Here is a 20157-nt window from a genome sequence, read left to right as displayed (position 1 = left end):
ATGGAGATATTGTTATCCATTTAAGCTCTCCAGCTGGCATAAAAAAAAAAAATCCTGCATCTGTTATACATAAATAATAATGAAATGGAAAGCAGATGGGGTAGTGGCAGGTAGTAATGCATAATAGGCCAGTGTGGAGTTAGTGGTGCTTGAGAAATTTGAAGGGATGCAACATGTCCTAGCAGTAGAAGGAAAGTGTCCTTGCAAAGTGAGTTAGAAAGAACCAGAGCACAGAGGCAAAGTGGGAAGGCACAGTGAAAAATGCAATTTATTTTACTAGATACACCATACAGAGAACAAGCCACAGTTACAGCATGGCTGCAGGCAGTTTGTATCAGAAAGAGAGAAAAAAAGTCAAATAAAACAGCATTAAAAATACACTTCAGGTTACAAATGTACAGCAGTTTCCAATCAACAAGCACAGCGGTTCAATTGCAATTTCATTTATTCACATTGTTCTGCTCAGACAGAAGAGTACACTTTTGAAGCTGCAAATCCCACTTTCAAAGCTCTACGCAGACAGTGTGTCTAATTTTGCAAACTGTGCGCTACACAACATTTATGGGGATGGTTTCACACTAGGAATTTTGGTAGAGAAAATCAAGGAATCCTTTGCAATCATATGGAGCTTAGTGACAAAAAGTCCAACACACAGTATGCAATTAAAGCACTTGTGGGTCTAATCACAAAACTCACTCACATAATACTTTTTTTGTAAACATTTATAAAGTATTTTAAAACACAAGAAAACCAACAACTTTTTTTTTTTATGGATACACTTCAAAATGACTTTACCTGCACTGTAGCTAGACTGTATGCACTCACAATATTGTTACATTATATAAATTAGAACCAAATTATATGATTGAGAAATAACTTTAAAAACTTGGTGTATTGAGTTCCATCCTGCCAATCACAGAATTGTACGCTAAGTGCAGGTAGAAAATATTTGGAAATATTAATTACAGTGTAACAACTTGACCAGCACTTTGAAGTGTAGCCCTTTTACATTACTGATCATTTAGGCATTCAGGTATAAACAGTCTTAATAAAGTGTGAGTTTGTTTTGTGAGCCTAGTATTCTAAAATATACTTAATAAAATGATAATATAATATAGAAAACATTGTTGAATACCGTTCCATTGTTCTGTTTCAATATTAGTTGTGTTTCCATATTAGTTCTGTATACTTTATGTAGATGGTTCTAACCTTGCTTTAAGCTTAAGCAAAAGAGATTTTTAAAATATAGTTAAAATGTTTGCTTGCTTTTGTTAATCACTTTCAAGGTTTCTACTTTCAAGGCCAACTATGCTTGTCAACTTCAGCTGTTTCCTTGGTAGCACTGCTTGTTATGTGACATTACTTACGCTGTAAGCTCCTTAACACTTGCTCTGTACCAAGGTGCTTAACCTGAACACATCACAAAAATGGGCATTAAAGCCTATACAATACAAATGTCAAAACTAGTGTAATACTTATATAGCTTAGACTGATACTTAATTAATACAGTTCCTGTTTTGGAAAACGTCTGTATCTACGAAGTGTCTAGGCACTGTACATATTTATATAAGTGCTCTGCACATTGTCACATAATAATGTGTTACCTTCGTATCTATTTTTACCTCATTGCGTCTCCTTTCTCCATCAGAAGACATCCTATCATCATGGATACAACCACCAAAACAGCCTGATTTGGTTCAACTCTAGTCAGTACTTGTCAGTGTCCACTTCTGGTTCAGCACTGTACGTAGGCTTAAAGTGACTACACCTTTTATAGTGTTTATATATTATAATAACATATATTGTCACTTTATATATCTTATTTCCAAAAACATTACATTTTGAATTTAAAAAGCCAAAATAGTCCTGTCTGAAATATACAGTTCCTTTGGGGATTCAAAGATTTAATCTTTTAAGATTCACTAACTGTCTTCCATTGCTCTCCTGCCTACACGTAAACCTGCTCGTTAATACAAGTGCTTCAGACTACAGCTTTGTACAGTACCACAGTAGGAACTTAAATATGACTGTGTTGTTTAGTGGGCCACATCCAAAATACTCATAATGGTTATTTTACTTAAACTACCTTAACTAAAGTAACATTAGGTACCGGTAGTCCAATATTAGTGCTAACTGGGCTCTGTGAAACCTTACGTTAATTTAAGGAATTAAAACATATAGAACCGAAAGAGTCAAATAATTGTGACAAATTAAGATACTTCAATTATTATGGTTTTCAGTGTCAAACCAGTACCAATTTGCTTGTCCTTTTATACATTTTTTTACCTTCATTATTTAACAAAATGTTGTGTAACCACAGTTGTCATGCCACTGAACTACTACTAATGCAAACTGTAAAAATGGCACATCATACAGAATTGTCACACTTCATATACGTGTGTGTGTGTGTGTGTGTGTGTGTGTATATATATATCATATCTATATCTATATCTATATCTATCTATATATATATATATATATATATATATATATATATATATATATATATATATATATATATATATATAGAACATATACATATTTTGTCAAACCATGCATATCAACCTAATGGTTGTAATTCTTTTCTATCTGTATTTGGTTTTCATACCTAAACAGTACCTGGCCTTTATTTAGACAAAAAAAAAAAAAAAAAAAGGTTTCCTCTTAAACAAATGGTTGTTGCATTCAGGTTTTAAAAAAATATATATATTACAAGATAATCACAGCCTCCTTGGAAAGAAAGCTTTAAATTAGCGAGTGATTAAAAAAAATATATATATTAATAATGAAAAATGCTGACCTGAAGTGCATACTTTTAAGAAATGCAGTGATTTGTTGCAATGGTAATAAAAGTAGTATTATCCCCTTTTAATTTCTAATAGTTTTCTTAACCTTAATACAGTAACTCTAATGTTACAACACTATATTGGTCCACTCTTTGCTGGACAGAGTGACCCTTGCAGAATATTTAACTCTGTGTCATCTGCTGGGACAGCTGGTGTGGTAAGACAGTGTGGCACCACAAGCTGTTTGTTAAGTGAAGTTCTAACTGGAGAGGGAATTTCTGTCCAGCAAAGAAACCTGTACTACTGTAGGTGTGGGCTAGCTGACATGGAAGAATTGCTCTCTTGTGTTGTACTGTGACGGGGGTGCAACGGGTCGGAGCTGTGGTCGATCCTCCCGATCGCTAGTGGCGTTGCATAAAACGGGATGAAACCGGCGAAAAGACGAAAGTCGAACCGTCTGGAAATTCCTGAAAGGTCGCTAGCTCCGCCCGAACGCGGTAGTCCGCGGCCGCCGCCCCACGTACGACAGTCACAGTTACTATGTACGCCGATTGGGTACAGCGGCGACCGGGGCAGAGGCTAAGGGCTGGGTTGAACAATTTTTAAAGGACGGTACGATATAAGCTCGGTTGCTCAGAAAGGCAAAAGGAGACGTGTTACTGTATTGATTAAATAGTGTATTGTGTTTCAGAAATTGAAGAACGACCAGGACCTCGCTGCTAAAATCCTACCCAGGACCGGGAGCCCCCTAGAGACCAGCGCAGGAGCGTCCAAAAACTTAGATCTATTTTTGTTTTAACCTGTTATTGTGTGCGGGACTTCGTTAATTATATCTTTTTATTTTCACCTCCTCCTTTATCATTGTTGATATTGGTGGGGGAATTTATTTTGATTATTTTCATTTCATTATTTATGTTTTATTTCCTTTTTGATTGGAATACTGGTCGGTGCTCATCTACAGCCAAACAAATAAAAAAACCCTGCTGCGGGGAAAAACTACTCAAGCCGCCTGTGTGTTTTGCCAGTCCCTTTATCATCACTGTTTTGATTCAGCCCACTAACCAACTACATGTACCTTCAGTGACTTTTGGCAATTAAGTAAAATTAATAGTGTGACCATTTTAAAAGGGAAACCACAGATTACAGTAATAGCAGACTTCCTTTTCATTGTTAAAGGCAGAGCTTGATCTCATCACTGTCTGAGACTAAAGGTTGTGAATTGTTCTTGAGCTTTGATACATTACTTGATTTACTCTTATAATAATTACTGATGTGCTTTTTATCCACTAAACCAATAACAAAACCCCAGGAGAAATATATACCAATCCTGGCTGAGCTTTTCTTTCACTGAATCTGTTGTACTGATGCATTTTAATATGATTAATACTGTACTACCTATGTACCTCAAAAGCATAGATAAAAAATGGCTCATAGTACTTAATATAATAATACTATATTAAATATATATATATATATATATATATATATATATATATATATATATATATATATATATACATACACACACACACACAATATATTACTTATAGTTACTTATTTGTACTCCTTACAGACTGACTTTGTGTGTATATAGCTTAATAGTTATTTTCATACAAATCAAATAGGACTATTTTAAATACAACCAATGTTTCTGTACAGTATATACATATTTGATATACACATATAATGTCTACTTTATATGTTGCATGTGTAGGAGGATTTTAACTCTGACCACCAACAAATACAAAACTATCCCAGGTATTGATGAGCTACCTTTTGTTCACCTGGGCATGCCTACACTGTGATGATTTCAACTTCCCTCACACTGTTAACATAGTGCACACTAACACTTTAGTATTTCAATTGAGACAACACGGATACAACCCTTATTACATGCTGGTTCTTTTTTTTCCAGCATGAAAAAAAATATGAGACACTTATTTGAACCAATGAACATCAAGGTTGTCATTGCAGGAACCAATCATAGTGGGTGGTTTATTAATTATTATAATTTAATGAGTCGATGCTAGCAATATGAATGCATTCTCTTTAGTGTCTAGCACCTTGGTTTATCTAGTTTAGCCCCTACACTTTCCCCTGGTGAGTGAGGACCTCAGAAGATCTTAACATGTAGGTTTTCAGGAGTTTCTGAGAAACGGGAATTGGAACAGGAGCACTAGTTGATGCAGGTCCCATAAGTTTGAGCACCAGTCCTCCTAATAATGTAATAATGTAAACTAGGGACATGGTCATCTCACGCATCTTTTCTCAGAAGTAAATGGGTTGTACACCCTGAATAAAGGAATGAGTCACAGTTAAGAAAGGGAATCACCAGGCAGTTTCTTCGTATGTGCCAGAGAACAACTGGTGGCGAATATGTCTGTTCTGCTGTGACATTTATCAAGCATTTTTAATGCAATAGCATAAAGTATAGCCTCAGTTATTCACAGAAAGAAAAGATTTCGGAACACTTACAGCTGGATAGCTCAAATTGGAAGTTACTTTGCTGAAAGGTCTACCTAAAATAGAAGTTAAATATCTCAGATTCTCAACCCATAGTTTTTGTTGTTGATCTTTAAAAAAGGACAGCAGAATTCCTCAAGAAGAAAAGTCCCACAGTCAACCTCATAATAAATACCTTTAGAAAAGCAGTTTTAAAACCCAAATTAAAGCCAGGTGTTGAAAGCACTTAAAAGTGATTTTACATTAGAAACGCTTCTCCAAAATTATGAATGCAGGCCTCTTTATAAACACATTCAAATACAACAGCATACTTTAAAATAAACCTCTACTATTCATATGGTAGAAAAAATAGGCACAATTACCAAAAGGCATATGGTATTAAATAAATCAAAGGTGTCTAGCTTAACTTAAGTATATTGACATGTATTTCTATTAGTTTGTGAAAAGTAGTTAACTTCAGTTCTGTAAACAGGGCACTGCAATACTGATGAAATGCCCAGATCTGAGTGTACTGCTTCAAAACCTGCATAAGGCCACTGGACAAATGAAAGCTACAGAGATTAAATTAAAAAAATGGCAAGTGTCTGAACAGCTTTTAAGAATGTAGGTAATCTAGAGTGAAACACGTCTTTCAAACCACACGATTCCTGAAACCACAGAAGCTATAGTACAATATATAGATGAATTGTAAGGAAATATTTAATTAATGCTTTTAGAAATTAAATTAGATCCAGGCTTTAGATCAGTGTAGCTCCTTTGCCAAGTATTCCTGCATTTTGTTTAAAAATGCAGGGTTCTTTTTGCAATATATAAATAACTATCATCAATAAATGAACCATAAATACCCCTCCCCAGTAAAAACTTACTTATATCATAAATTTATACAAATTGAGAATGAAAATGAATGAAAAAGAATTGTACAGTACTTCACTGGATTTTGGCCAAAGAGAGGTCATAGGGAGAGAATAGTGTGCCTTCCAGATTACAGTAGTAGAGATGCTATTAGTACAAGGTGAGGTTAAGGTAGAAGGGACTAAAGAATGTGCTGCTAGGAAGGAAAGTGGAAGTGGTCACATGACAGTACAGCACCGACAGCGCTTTTTCTTTTGAATACCTGCTGGTGGTGCCTCCTTGGCCAAGCTTTCATCTTTGCCTTCCGAGGAAGGTTCGGTAGTGTCAGACAGTGGCCACCCAGAGACCAGGTCAGCAGCGTTGCCATCCATGGTGGAAATATCGGTAACTGTCTTCTCCCTCAGAGACTTCTCATCGTCTTCATCAATAAGCACAATCTCGGCCTTGATGGTTCCATCGTAGCCAAGCAGCTTCTTTGTTTCCTCTTCATCCTCCACGTTGTGGTACCCCATAAAGATCATGGTCACGGGCTTCTCTGAGGTGGCATCAGGTGCGTCGGTCACTTCGTCAAAACCGTTCTTGGGATTCCCAAACCCCCCTTTTTCTGGGTTGTGCACCATCTCTAGCTTGGCTTCCTTATGAACAATCTGTTCCTTCTGCTGTCCCAGATTGCCACTGGCAGCTGTGGCTGGGGCCCTGGGAGATACAGCCCCCCTCTCAGAGACCCCGATGGTCTGTGACTGCTCAACCCGATGGATAAGTTTATCTACATCAGAGGAGCTCCACTGGTGAACCCCATTTTCCATGGTGGTTGTGCCTACTCCTGAGCGGACCTCATACACTACTTTGGTGCCGTCATCGTAGACCTTGACTCCTCTCTGGTGGATGCATTCTGGACTTACAGCAGAGGTGGAGAGGATTTTGGTCTCTCCCGTCTGTTTGTCTTTCTCCACACTGACCTCCATAGCATACATTGCTTCAACAAAGGAAAACAAATAGTTACTTTTATATAGTTGCATTATTCTTAGCCCATAAATTCTAGGGTACTTGATAAAAACTGTACTGCACGAGCCATTCTGGCCCTGCTCAAACAGCACTAGCGTCTTTACAATAAGACAATAATTAAAGGTTTTGTTCATACATACATTCTGGGTACAAATTGGATGACTGGGCAAATTAAGTAAAAAAGACAATAATAATAATAATAATAATAATAATAATAATAATAATAATAATAATAATAATAATAATAATAATAATAATAATTAATTGTGGTTCTGTAAATGTATTACCAAATGCACTTCCCTTTAGGTTTTAGCTATATCAGCAACAGGAGGGACAGACTATGCAAGTTCCAGTGCCCAGGGACTAAGGGAAAGTAGGCCACACTACCTTTAATAGAAACATATTACTCCTGGTACAGGACAGTTTTAGGGTATTTCTTTTTGTCTTTAGTCTGTGTATGATGCCCCCAGACAATACATTATATATAAAGATATTATAAACAAGTCACTAATACTGGTTATCATTTACATAATTCTTCAAACAACATAATGTCAAAAATGTCATATAATCCACTTAAACCATTACATTTTAATCTGCCAATTGGTTCAGTTTTTTATTTCACAGAGAAATGTTAAAGGTTTAACATTAATGTATTTACTGCACTGAACAAGTTATCTATCTATACAGGGTCACTACATATCATCCTAAAACACTTAAATGTGCTATATTCAGTAATACAAAAAAACAAAAAACAAAAAAGAAAACAAAAACAAAAAAACACCTTCTAAAATTAAATGACAATGTCTTGAGTCTTAAACAATAGCGGATTCACCATAATAAGTGGACATAGAGACGCTTATTAATATTTCGTCCTGAAAACTCCTTCAGGGAGCTAATGGCTATTTCCAGTTGCATAAGCACATATTACAATTAAAGGCCATTTATGTGACACCATAGAAATGTAAATGCAGGTCACAGGTCCATGTAAAGACCACATTAAGTAAACATTTGGCTATCATACAATATTTGATATTATTCAGAAGATAATATTACATTTAATTAATACTATACATTATCATTTAAAATTCTATAGTGTCTACAGAAGAAGTCAAAACATATATTAAAGCATGAAGAGGCACTTTAACAGCAGTGCTTCTGTTTTATAACTTAACAACATAATCTTATACATTTCTGTATATGCTTTATCAAAAGCATGCATTTCAGCAACCAAGTTCCACTGTCTATTGTTTCTGGCATGAGTGCGAGAGTCATGCACACACAGCACAGTTTGTTCAACACTCACCAGCCTAAGGAAGAGCATGTCATGCTGAGTGACATAGACTGGTCCCACACAGTTACTCATAATTACTGGTCTCTGCTCAGGTCAACTCAACCGGTTGATGTACAGCCACAGAGACTTACCAGCCTTCTTTGGGAGTCTGTTGTCCCCAGAAGCCACCTCTGCTGTTTGGGAATAAAGCTCAGGGAGGTCAGGGATCTGGGAGTAAACGTAATTCACTGCATCTGTCAGTGGAGTGGAGAAGAGGAAGCAACATCAGACCCAACAGCATGAGCACCCCCCCCCCCCCGCCCCTCAGGGGCAGCAGAGTGCTTAGGCAGCAATCGCCTTGTGACAGTGTATTAAAGGAAACAATGGACCCCAGCAGCCAGGCAGACTCCCACTGAATAGGGGGATGAAAGTAAACAAAGTACAGAGTCACTGCCTTGTGATTTAAACAGTTTAGCTGAGCCATGAGGGAAATGGTGCTGCAGAATATACGAAATCTGGGTTAAAAAGTGACAAGTTTCTAGACTTTTTTTCCTTGGTCTGGTGTTTAACTTCCTGTTTAATTATGTGTTTTGCTGAGGATAAAACCCCTTCGTGTTACTGTAGTTGCAAATTAAATTAATAAAATGAAAAAAAAACTGCATAACAAAAGAGGGTCTCACTGTACAATACAGCCTATCGAGCTGGAATTTGACTGTTTTCAATGTTTTTTTTAACTGCTTTTGTTTTGTTGCTTTTTGCAGCAGAGGACAAATTAAGAGCTTGCGCTTCAACTATTATGTTGTGATCATGACTTAATAAATTAGTTGTTAGCTGACATTGGTCTTTCTAATCATAAACTACAATGGGATCCTGTTGCCTTTTTACCATACTAGGAATACCCACATGACTGGTTGCTGACAATCTGAGCTCTTCCAGACCTAGCCTTTAGGCAGATGTTATAAAAGGCACTTTAAAAGCAGAGTTCAAGGAAATTGTGGTTAAAGTAACTAAGAGAACCTCATTCCCTTTACGGCAGAATAAACAACCAGTTCAGATCCTAATTGCTGTCATAGCTCCCTCCCTGATTTTGATCAAAAACAAATGTATGGCACATGGCATCACTATGTATGTTGACAATTAGCAAATACAGTATAATTTTTTATTTTTTTATTTTATGATATAATTATTTGCTGTCTGCTTCCAGAATCCTGTTACAATCCCCAATACGAATCACAAATGTTTTGTTGTTATTTTGCAATGATGTTTCTATTCCTGAAGAAAATGTAAAAATAAATCCCTACAGATTCATTATGAATTCAATCAACAGAGGCAAATGCGTTTGAATTCATATGAATTAGCGTCCATTATTGTGCACTACATCTTGTATTACCTTATTTAAGAATGCATTGCAAAGGTTTATTAGTCATGCTCAATAATATTTGGAGCAAGTAAAACTTTTAGTACTGCTGTGCAACAATTCTAAAGAAAAAAGGTAAGTACCTCCATCTTGCTTCTTGAAACTCTGTAAGGAACAAAACAAAACAAAAAACAAAACTTTTAGATATATATTAACAGCCTAAAATGAACACATGACCCATGACATGAATACCCTAACCCTAACCCTATAAAACATAATCTGTTAAAAGCTTAACAGTGGTTTTGCATGAATCAGCACTTGTTAAAGTAGAGATGACTTTGTCTACACACACTTTCAATCTTGCTATATGTAGCAAATGCATTAGCTTTTTGAACAACCATAATACATTACATTTGGTTTTCCCCTTCCTATTCTTGCGAAAATATTTTTCAGACATATCGGATATAGGATAACTAGTGGTGAATCATCATCTTTTTTTATACACTGCAATATAAAATAGTAGTTTATCAGCTATATACCTTCATAAAATTCAGTAACTATGCTCATTGTGACAAAGCCATGTAATGCAGTATGTAAGAGTTATTTTTAAGACAGAACTAGTGAACTGGGAGTTGTACATTTGTTTCCTGAGGACACAGCATGATTCAGTCCTGAGACTTGCATTGAGGCTGAATTACAAGAACTACAGTAAACAGCTTTTCTGACCAGTGACCATTTGATGAATGAACAACCTCAGCCTGTTCCCTGTGGACACCCCAGTGGGGTGTATCAAGTCAATGAGACAAACTAAATCATAAAAGATATTGAATTACATAATTGGCAAGTAATATATGTGGCAGTGGTTGGGATTTCTCTTACCTTTTGCAAGTCCTCAATGGATTTCTCTGTCTCTCTGAGCTTTTCTCTGAGAATCTGTTCTTTGGCAGAAATCTGGGATTCTTCTCTCTCAAGTTGCCCTATTTCTCCCTCAAGTCTAAAATAATAATAGAATGAGAGAATTAGATTAATGTTTGTAATTTTTTTTAATAGCGTGGCTATATTCACTGTTGGGTTAAAATAAAAAAAAAAATAGTTTTGTCTTTATCTGAGATTGTAGAATGTTGGCTTTTTGAGAGAGCACTTAACTGTATGTTTTCCCATTATTGTAAACCGTTAAAAAATCAAGTTTGGAAAGTAGAATCATTTACCCCAGTAGCAAATTGTGAGTCAACTGTTTCCTTAAATGGAATGTATAACATATATATCATGGGAGCAATATTCTGCAATGATTACTAATTTACATGCAAGTGCATTGACAAAAGTATTGTTTTTTAATTCTGGGGAGACCCAGTGCATGTTATACTGCTGCACCTTTTGGAAGGTAGAGGTTTATCAAATTACTGTTACATTAAATGCTTTACTTCAGGTTTTTTAATGTTACTTACATTCAATGTTTAAAGTATGCTGGCTTAACATAGGGTAACAGAAGGTAGCAACTAATGATTGAACTTCAGTGTCCAGGTTCAGAGAACACTGCGCAGTCAGCAATGTCAAAAGAGACATGGTTCGGTCAGTGGGGAAGATGACTATTGAGAGAGTTCATAATGGTGTAATGAAAACTTATTTACTACAAATAAATGTCAGGAAACAACAAATGAACATTTCACACCACAGCCAATGCAATGCTCCCTGGAGAATCCCCAATGAAGACCGATGACTTTGCACAGCCAGGAGGCATGCCTGAGCTCCATGACTGTATGACTCACCTTGAACATGACATGGAAGTGCTTTTACTACCCATTTACTACTTTTTTTTTTTTACAGTGCTAGTAAAATGCCATACATGACAAGGAGCTGCAATGCAAGCTTCCAAACCCTGTATTGCCCCATGTGCCTCAAACATGACCATGCTGGATGGGTCAGTTCAGCTACCATACCCACCCCATTCACTGCGAGACTGCTACAAAGAACTAGTGGCAACTGTGACAGTATTTCACACATTAGGAACAAGACTGTCAAATTATACTTTAATACATGCTGATGACAACAATATCCTGTTGCCAAGCACCTTACCCATCACTTTTCAAGCTGTTTTTTATTGGCCAGTAACACTGTCTGAGACTCAAGTCTTGTATCCCTGTCAAAATACAAATCGCACAGTGACAAACATTACGGAGCTCAATGTCATTATATGTGATTATCAGCACTCTGTGAGTATAGATACCCCAGATTAATATATTAATATGACTCACTGGGAACTGCCTATCAATGGTCAACACATTACATTTTTAATTTCTTCATGTTGCATATAGACTAAAAACAAAACAAGGTATCTTATTTTAAAACATGACAAGTGATAAAACAATAGTTTAAAAAAAGTTTCCATGCCTAACTCTCAGGAAGTCTAATTCTGGTATCTCATCAGTGTCTTTGATGTCAATCAAAACGGGAAGCAGCTGGTTAGTTATGGAAAGGCGGCATACAGTAGTTTCTGAATTAATATAACTAGACTTTGGGAGTTTTATTTACACATCATACAAAGCAGGATTGTTTTGATACTTCCACATAAATGCCTTCTGCCATTGTTTACTGAGTTTGTAAAGAAAATCTAAACAATCATTAACACATTTTGGACTTGCTGTAGGAAAACAAAATAGGAAATCAATAATGTATAAGTACAGCTTCGAATACAGCCTGGAAACCCTTACCATTTAGACTGTGTCACACTCAGGTCAGGAAACTTTATACAAAGTGTACTTGGAATCAGTTGTGTGGTAATAGGGAAATAGATTATATAGTCTTGTTAAGTAGAATAATCAAACTGTCCTTGCTGAGGCAAGCTGCCATCAGCATTAGTATCTGTTCTCACCTCAACATTGAATTGCATTTGCACTTATCAACACTTGCAAACGAGGGCATAATACACTGAATAATATGGTGTAAATACTGTAGGCATACCTACTTGGAAGAGGAAGAATGGTGCATCTTTATTATTGTTGAGTACAGTATGAGTAAAATTTCATGGGCAGTATCAGTATACATACAAGACTTTGATTTAATAGCACTGCCAGGTGAAGTGGAAGACTGGCACTCTGTGAACAATCCTTGTTGACTTGATCATTTCACAGGGAAAGGTAAAACAAAAGTATGTTTCTGCAAACTATAAATGATGAGAGAGTCACTACTAGAAATGCTTTTTTTATTGTTGTAATTTATGTCTGTTTATAAGGAGGGTGAGGGCATCATGCATTCTAGGTCCCAGCACTAAAGAAAAAACTGATTTGAAAATTGAGAATGATTTGATGTTAGGAAAAAAATCACATATATGGCTGCTCTAATTTATAGAGTGGTGTTGTAGGGTTAGTGTATAAAGTTTATATGCATCTTTCATAGGTATATATGTATTTTACATTATAGGATTATGGAAAACTTTCTTCTTATTTGAATCCAGGCTCTAATTCTTACTAATTGTGAAATCAACAACAATAAGCTTACATTCCCTGGGAAACTCGCCTTCACAGTCCACTAGAGGGTATGATGCTTGATGCACCTATCTTGTAAAAGCAGAGAGGTTCATTAGACACATTTGTTGCACCTATGAGATATGTAACATAAATCTTTCAAGTTGTTTTTGGGGACTATTTTAATGATGTTAACATCTGTTTAGATCATTGAAATGCGCCCCTTTTTTGTTGAACCCGGAAGAGAATCCTTGAGATGGGGCTTCACATGAACAGTCTTATATACCTTCTCCATCACCAGTTTGGTCTATTGAACCATGAAGTGTACAACACTTGAGCATGATGATGTGAGTTCTCTAGATTACATACAGTACCTTGAACAGTGGAAAAAGCTGCTTTTCAGGTATCATGTAGGCAATATACTGTAATAAATATGTACTTAAAAATGAGCTTGCAAAAGACAATGCAGACAGTATAGGAGTGTGCTGGTTCTCCGAAGTGAAATATTGCCATGGTTTAAGCAAGGGGTCCATGGATCTATGGGAGGGACCATGTAAATGAACCTGTATTATCATAATCTGTTTATTCAGGTACACACCCACTACCAATGTCTTCTGGCAATTGCTCTTGAAAAGGTGCAGCCTCCTAGCCCCAAATGATGCATCATGCATTAGCAAGCAACTCTATTTTGTACACCAGCACATGCGCTTCTCACATCTAACAGTAAAGTGCCCTCAGGCATTCTGTGGTACATAGGCAGGTCTCATAGGGCAATAAAACACAGCATACAATACTCCCAGCTCTTGCAAAACTTAATTGGTTCCCATTGAGATCTACATCTTATTTGTAAAGAAATCCTATTATCAAAAGACCTTTTGTACACAATATTTCCAATTCCTACACAGCTACTAAGTAAGTAGTCTTTCTCTAGCATTTTATAAACAAGAGTGTCCATTGGCTAAAGATCAATCTATAATGTATTTATATACAAAGGATGACTGAGGTTGGTCAAAAAAAAAAAGAAGCTTGAAGTGTTTCTCTATCATTGTTGCAGATACTGTTATATAACCGAGTTGTTCCTTGAGTAGGATGAGCCTGGCCCAGTTAGAAAGGAGAGAACTGTATTCTCAGCGGGACCACTTATAGGTTATTCTTCACAATCCCAGCCAATCTGGAAACTACAAGCATGGTAAAATGCAAGAGACTCCTCAGTCCCCTCCCTCACGTGTTTCCTGCCATTGTTTTGCTCAGAGGTTACATGGTCAGTAATAACAATCACTCCAATTAACTGAGTCTTCTCACAGCTGCAATCATATTGTTAATGGACTTGAGAGTCAAGGGCAAATGTTGTGTCTTTAGTGGAGTAAATGGAATGTGCTATATTAAAAATGCACTAGACAGGATTGTGTTTGCTTATAAATGAATTTATATTATGTTGAAGGGATGCAGCTGTGTGGGTATGTTTGAAACTAGTACAGGTTTAGGTGCATATTATTATTATTATTATTATTATTATTATTATTATTATTATTATTATTATTATTATTAATAAATGAATGACTACCAATGCTGAAAAATACATTTGACTTTTATTGTGGTGCAAATGTTTTGGTGCTTCATGTCTTCTTTTACATCAATTCCAGATATGCACATCTTTCAATATGGTAGCTAAACAGCAGCATCCTGGTACCTGTGCTATTAACTTGTGCAGCCAGACCATTGGAGTGAATTGAACTACAACACAGGAACCAGGAAGCAGCACCTCTTCGTCTACAGTGTTGACTTTTAAATATCTGCAGCCCAAATAAAGAATAAAAAAACAAGCAAAGAACAACATCTTTCGACAGAAGACAGGTGGGACATTTGCACAACACATTTACATCAAATTAACTAGACAATTGCTTTTGTTCAATCTTGGTCCATCCCATGGGTGCCTTAATGCTGAAGCTACAGTAGTGATAGGTGGGGGTCAAAGTTCAAATGTTGTGCACATGAATTATAAAGCTGGAGTAAACCACAGGATTCAACACAATCTTGACCTTACTCTACAGCTTAAGTGTAGGCCATTATTTATCAATGGGAAAACAACTGGGCCCCTGTGAGTACAGTCTAAAGGGAAAGTGTTTTATGACATCATGCCATGTGCACAAACAGACCCTTACAATGAATGTCTCTATCTAACTTCTCAACACCACTTACTGCACCAAGAGCTGCATGAGGATGTTTCGTGTTGACCCATGAGACAGGAAATACACACCTGGGTCTACTTAGGTATACTATTATTTTTTTTACTGGTTTTACAGTTTTTACATTTTTCTGTATTTGGCTTCATATGGTTTTCAGCTTGTTTGGAGAATCCTGCGTTAATATTGAACAGAGTATCTCATTTCCTCATGTCAATGTGACCTTTTGACTGTTCTAGCTGGCTCTCTCTGCAATTGGTGTTTCCACTTGCCTGATTTGAATTGCTGCCAGGTAGAGCTCACTACTGGTGTTTGCATTGGTGCAATTGCGGTCTCTCACTGTAGATATTAAAATCGTACCTAGTCCAAATGTCTACCTACTTTGAAAAATATATTGCTCAAAGCAGGCTCAAAGCCAGGTTGCCAAGCTGATATATCACAGAAAATGACAAATACTGGAGCAACATAGTACAGTTTCCTAAAATATTGAGAAAGGAAATTGTAGCATAGTAAAGCATAGAGGCATAGTAAAGACATTGCAAGTGCCAGGAATAACAATACAATTGAGTTTAAAATTGTATGGTATAACATGTGTTACTGTATGCAACAATGCAGTTTAAACACCTGCATAGATCACAGGATGAACGATTTAGATTTACAAGCCTCAATTATAGTTCTAGTTCGCCATCTTGTGGAATAACAGAGAAATATATATTTAAAAAATGCAAATACCTATTATTGGAAAATATTCCAATATCCAAAACATCCAGGAAATCTAAAACATGAATATTACAAAAACTTTGGTGACCACATATAACTGCATGCTGGTCAAACAGAATTACACTAGATGGATGTTGTCTTAAATAACACTATGAGTTGAATATTGGATTGGCTCAGTATTCTAACCACCACTGTGACCTGACTAATATGAACTGTCACAGACAGTGGATACAGTCTGTACACAAAGCCTTGGCTACTGAATCTCTTCCTATAGCATACTGAACATAACATTCCGAGCACTGCTATGCTATCACATAATGTGGTAAAACCCACAAGAGGGACATTCAGGTGGCTGGAACTATGAAGAGCAGAAACTACAGGCCAGTTCAGTCAGCCAGAATGTGTTGTATTATTATTATTAGCCAGGATATTTAATTAATGTTAGTTTGTATTTCAACTTTCTTTTTAACTATGCTGTTTATAGTTCACAATAGTAATTAACCTCATGCTTGAATGTATAGGGAATAAAGGAAATACCAAATAAACATATTAAGAGGAAAAATATTGAACCATCACATTTCTTTATCCCCACTAGAGAAATGTGAATAAATCCCGTCCGTACACACCATGACCATAGTTTAGTCATCTTCCTAGGCTGTAACATTCCCACACCTAGTTACAGTTCCTGTCCTCATATCCCACTTCCTCTCTGGATAAGTCATTATCAGAAGCCTCCACTGATTACCACGTTTAGGAATGCACTCCTCTTCAATATGTCATCAGCTCTTGTTTAAGCTGGATATTCAAGGGCTGACAGTAATATACTGCAAACAAAACTTTTACTGATTGTTTTGTAAATGGTACAAAAATGTTAGTACTTATTGGCATAGTGTATTTCACAGTACAGTAATCCGTTGCACATCCGACTGCAGTGGGACCAGAGTATGGGTGGATATGTAAAAAGTCGGATGAATGCATCCTGTTTTAAATACCATTATACACAGCTGTAACAATTACTATATTCACACAATTAGTGTTTTGCTATTCAACTTTTATTAGGGAGCTCCCCTAAATCCCTTGGTTAGAAAGATACAGGGTGTTAATGCTTGTGACAGAGTAGCCATCTGCCATGTGGGTGCACGCTTTCGCTGCTGAGTGACAGGCAGGAGATCAAGAAAGAGGTTGAAGTTGACACGCTCTGCAGGCGAAGAAGATTTATTTACACATTAACACACTGAACAGCTGCCAGCTGCCAGAAAACTTTGGTAGGATCTACAATATCAGCACTAATCTTCGCTGTTCAATAATAAACTAATGTTGAAAAGGTTGATCATGGCAGATAACGATTACTGTACTTTAAATTCACTGCATATGACATATTGTAGCACAAAACAGGGAATGGAAAAGAAAGCGGGCAGTGCTAAAGCTATTAATACCTTTGAGATTCAAATGGTGGATTGAGATCTACTGCCAAGGCAGAACAAGGTTGGCAGTGGGCATGTTTCACTGATACAGTGGGCAGAACATAAGAAACGTCAGAACTTTGCCTAGTTGGTCCTTTGACTCCCAGTGATTCAGCATCAACAACAGCATCACTCTCTGTGTAAGGAATCACCTCCTGTTCTCTGTGCTATGACTGTCCTCTGGCCCTGGTCTCTGCACTGTGTTTAAAATGTTGATTAGGGTCAACTCTTAAGGATTTAAAAAACTTCAGTCTCTGCTAACCCCTCTTTGTTCTAGGCAAAACAGATCAATTTCCTTCATCCAACTCTTCATTAGTGCATAATAAAGGCTCCTCATCACCTCGTTTGATGTGACTCTACATTTTTGACGAGACAATCAAGCAATCCATTACGAGTCTACAATGAAGTCAAGGTCTTTCTCGTATTCAAATTCTACATTTTTCTTCCTGACATATAACACCGACATTTGCCAATTTTAAAAGGTTGCCAATTTCTCCCCTATCTAGATTATTTAGTTTAACGGGAAAGGAATCAGACCCCCTGCGATACATCTATTCACTCATATAGTACATGTCAGAACATGGTGCCAATATATCACAGGTCACTGGAAACACTAAGGCATTCAATAATAACTACTATTCTACACTCGCATATTTACTATCCAAAGGTCTTTGACTGGCGAAGACTATTGAGTCTCCAGGAAGAAATTATTCTGCAGGAGATTGACTAGCATGACCTTTTAAAAATCAGTTTTACTTTTTAGGCAGCCTGTACGCTAAGGAGAGCCAATTCAGTGGAAACCCTCTGTTGTTGAGGCTGCAGCACCTAGATATGTGGCATAATGAAACTGGCTAAAATGTACTTAAAACATATAGTTGCTGAAACAAATGAAGTGCCATGTTAAATTGTCATGTGTTGCGAGATGGGATTGCAACAGCAGACACACAACCCAGGAACAGCTTCAGCTATATATATATATATATATATATATATATATATATATATATATATATATATATATATATATATATATATATATAGTGCCTGCCTATAGAAATTCCCCCCCCCCCCCTCTCTCTCTCTCTCTCTCTCTCTCTCTCTCTCTCTCTCTCTCTCTATATATATATATATATATATATATATATATATATATATATATTATATTTTATATAAGAGCCTTGTAATCTATCATCAATACATGCCAGTGCATTTTAAGAACATAAGAATATAAGAACATTTACAAACGAGAGGCGTCCATTCAGCTTGTCTTGCTCATTTGGTTGTTAGAATCTGTCAGTCAACCAGCGATTTATAAATTTAATATATATGATATATATCTATATATATTGCTACGGATATCTCACGGATATCTTTGGGGGGGGGGGGGGAGAGAGAGAGAGAGCGTATATATATATATGTAGAAATACATATATAATGTTTCTATTGGATTCATGTTTGCATGTAGATTTCCCACTTTTCTGTGCTTTGTTATACTTGCTTTTTTTTTACACTAGGCTTTACTACAATTCAGCATGCCTTTACAATCTCTCTCTATGAAAGGTTCATGCTTGGTAAAAAGAGTATTGTACCTTTTTTCATGCACCACAGATTCTTTAATGCTCATGGGAGAGACCTCAATAGCAGCTCTCATGGCATAGCGTCCACTGCACACCATCCTAAATTACAATGTGTAACATATGGAGTATATTCAGGTTTGGACAGACAGTAATCCATCCAATGTCATTCCAGCCAGCTAAGTAACCAACACCCTGGTCATATGACACTTAAGTAGTCATCAGGTGTATATTTTTAATTACTAGGTGCATAAACAGTCAGGCAATGGGAATTTAAATTAGCCACTTTTACAATCTGGTACACAGAGCAATAACCTTTACTTTATTTATGTCTGTCTGCTATGAAACCTCACCCATAGGCGTAACTAGGTGAGCAGCAAGAACGGTCTTCCTTCCATTTATTTTTAGGATACCGTTTAGTAGGGTGCAAATATAGCCTGGGAACACTCCCTGTAGCTAATTTGTGTGCCAGGAAAGTTTCTGTGCTTACACTACCAACACTGCAAGTTTTAAACAAAAAAAGAAACTGCCTGCACTGCAAATCAATGTCTGCAATTAACTAAATTAATTAAAACGCCAAGAATTCTATTGACAGAAGTTGTCATGCGGCATCTAAAATACTTGCCAGACACCCCGTTGGATTTATTTTTTGAAAATCTTAAAAGGTCAACCTGCAAGCGTGCAGGGAAATAAAATGACAGCTGCAAACTTCAGAAATGCAGCTCAACACAATCCATACCAGCTTTCAAGGACTGTTGAACCCCAAGTACGCTTAACAATTTAGAATTTGTTTATAAAAGCCTTAAAAAATGTCTACTACAACTGCTCTTTATATTTTAAGTTTACCCCCCATCATTCACATTCATCACCCTCTAAATGAAACTCATCTTACTGCTGCCTCAGGTTTCAGTGATTTCAGTAATTTATCAGAGCTCTCTGCAAGTTAGTCAAAACATCGAAGAAGACCAAACCAGTGGTGACAAAGCAGTTTATATAATACAAAACAAAAAAAAAAAAAACATA

General features: G+C 36.5%; 1 protein-coding gene across 2 annotated transcripts in view; it reads right to left on the bottom strand.

The window, feature by feature from the left end:
- The window catches only part of LOC121314671 (A-kinase anchor protein 2-like), a 144365-nt gene that overhangs the window by 54137 nt on the left and 70071 nt on the right, over positions 1 to 20157 (bottom strand). For both annotated transcript variants that reach the window (XM_041248162.1, XM_041248171.1), the window contains exons 5-8: positions 10613 to 10727; positions 9877 to 9898; positions 8529 to 8630; positions 6364 to 7077 (exon numbers count right to left, since the gene is read on the bottom strand). In XM_041248162.1, the coding sequence (XP_041104096.1) occupies positions 6364 to 7077; positions 8529 to 8630; positions 9877 to 9898; positions 10613 to 10727 (953 nt within the window). The remainder of the gene's footprint in view (positions 1 to 6363; positions 7078 to 8528; positions 8631 to 9876; positions 9899 to 10612; positions 10728 to 20157) is intronic.

The sequence above is a fragment of the Polyodon spathula genome, chromosome 1, assembly GCF_017654505.1.
Source record: "Polyodon spathula isolate WHYD16114869_AA chromosome 1, ASM1765450v1, whole genome shotgun sequence".
Taxonomy (NCBI): Eukaryota; Metazoa; Chordata; class Actinopteri; order Acipenseriformes; family Polyodontidae; genus Polyodon; species Polyodon spathula.
The sequence above is the reverse complement of the archived record's forward strand: the minus strand, read 5'-3'. Positions and strand labels throughout refer to the sequence as shown.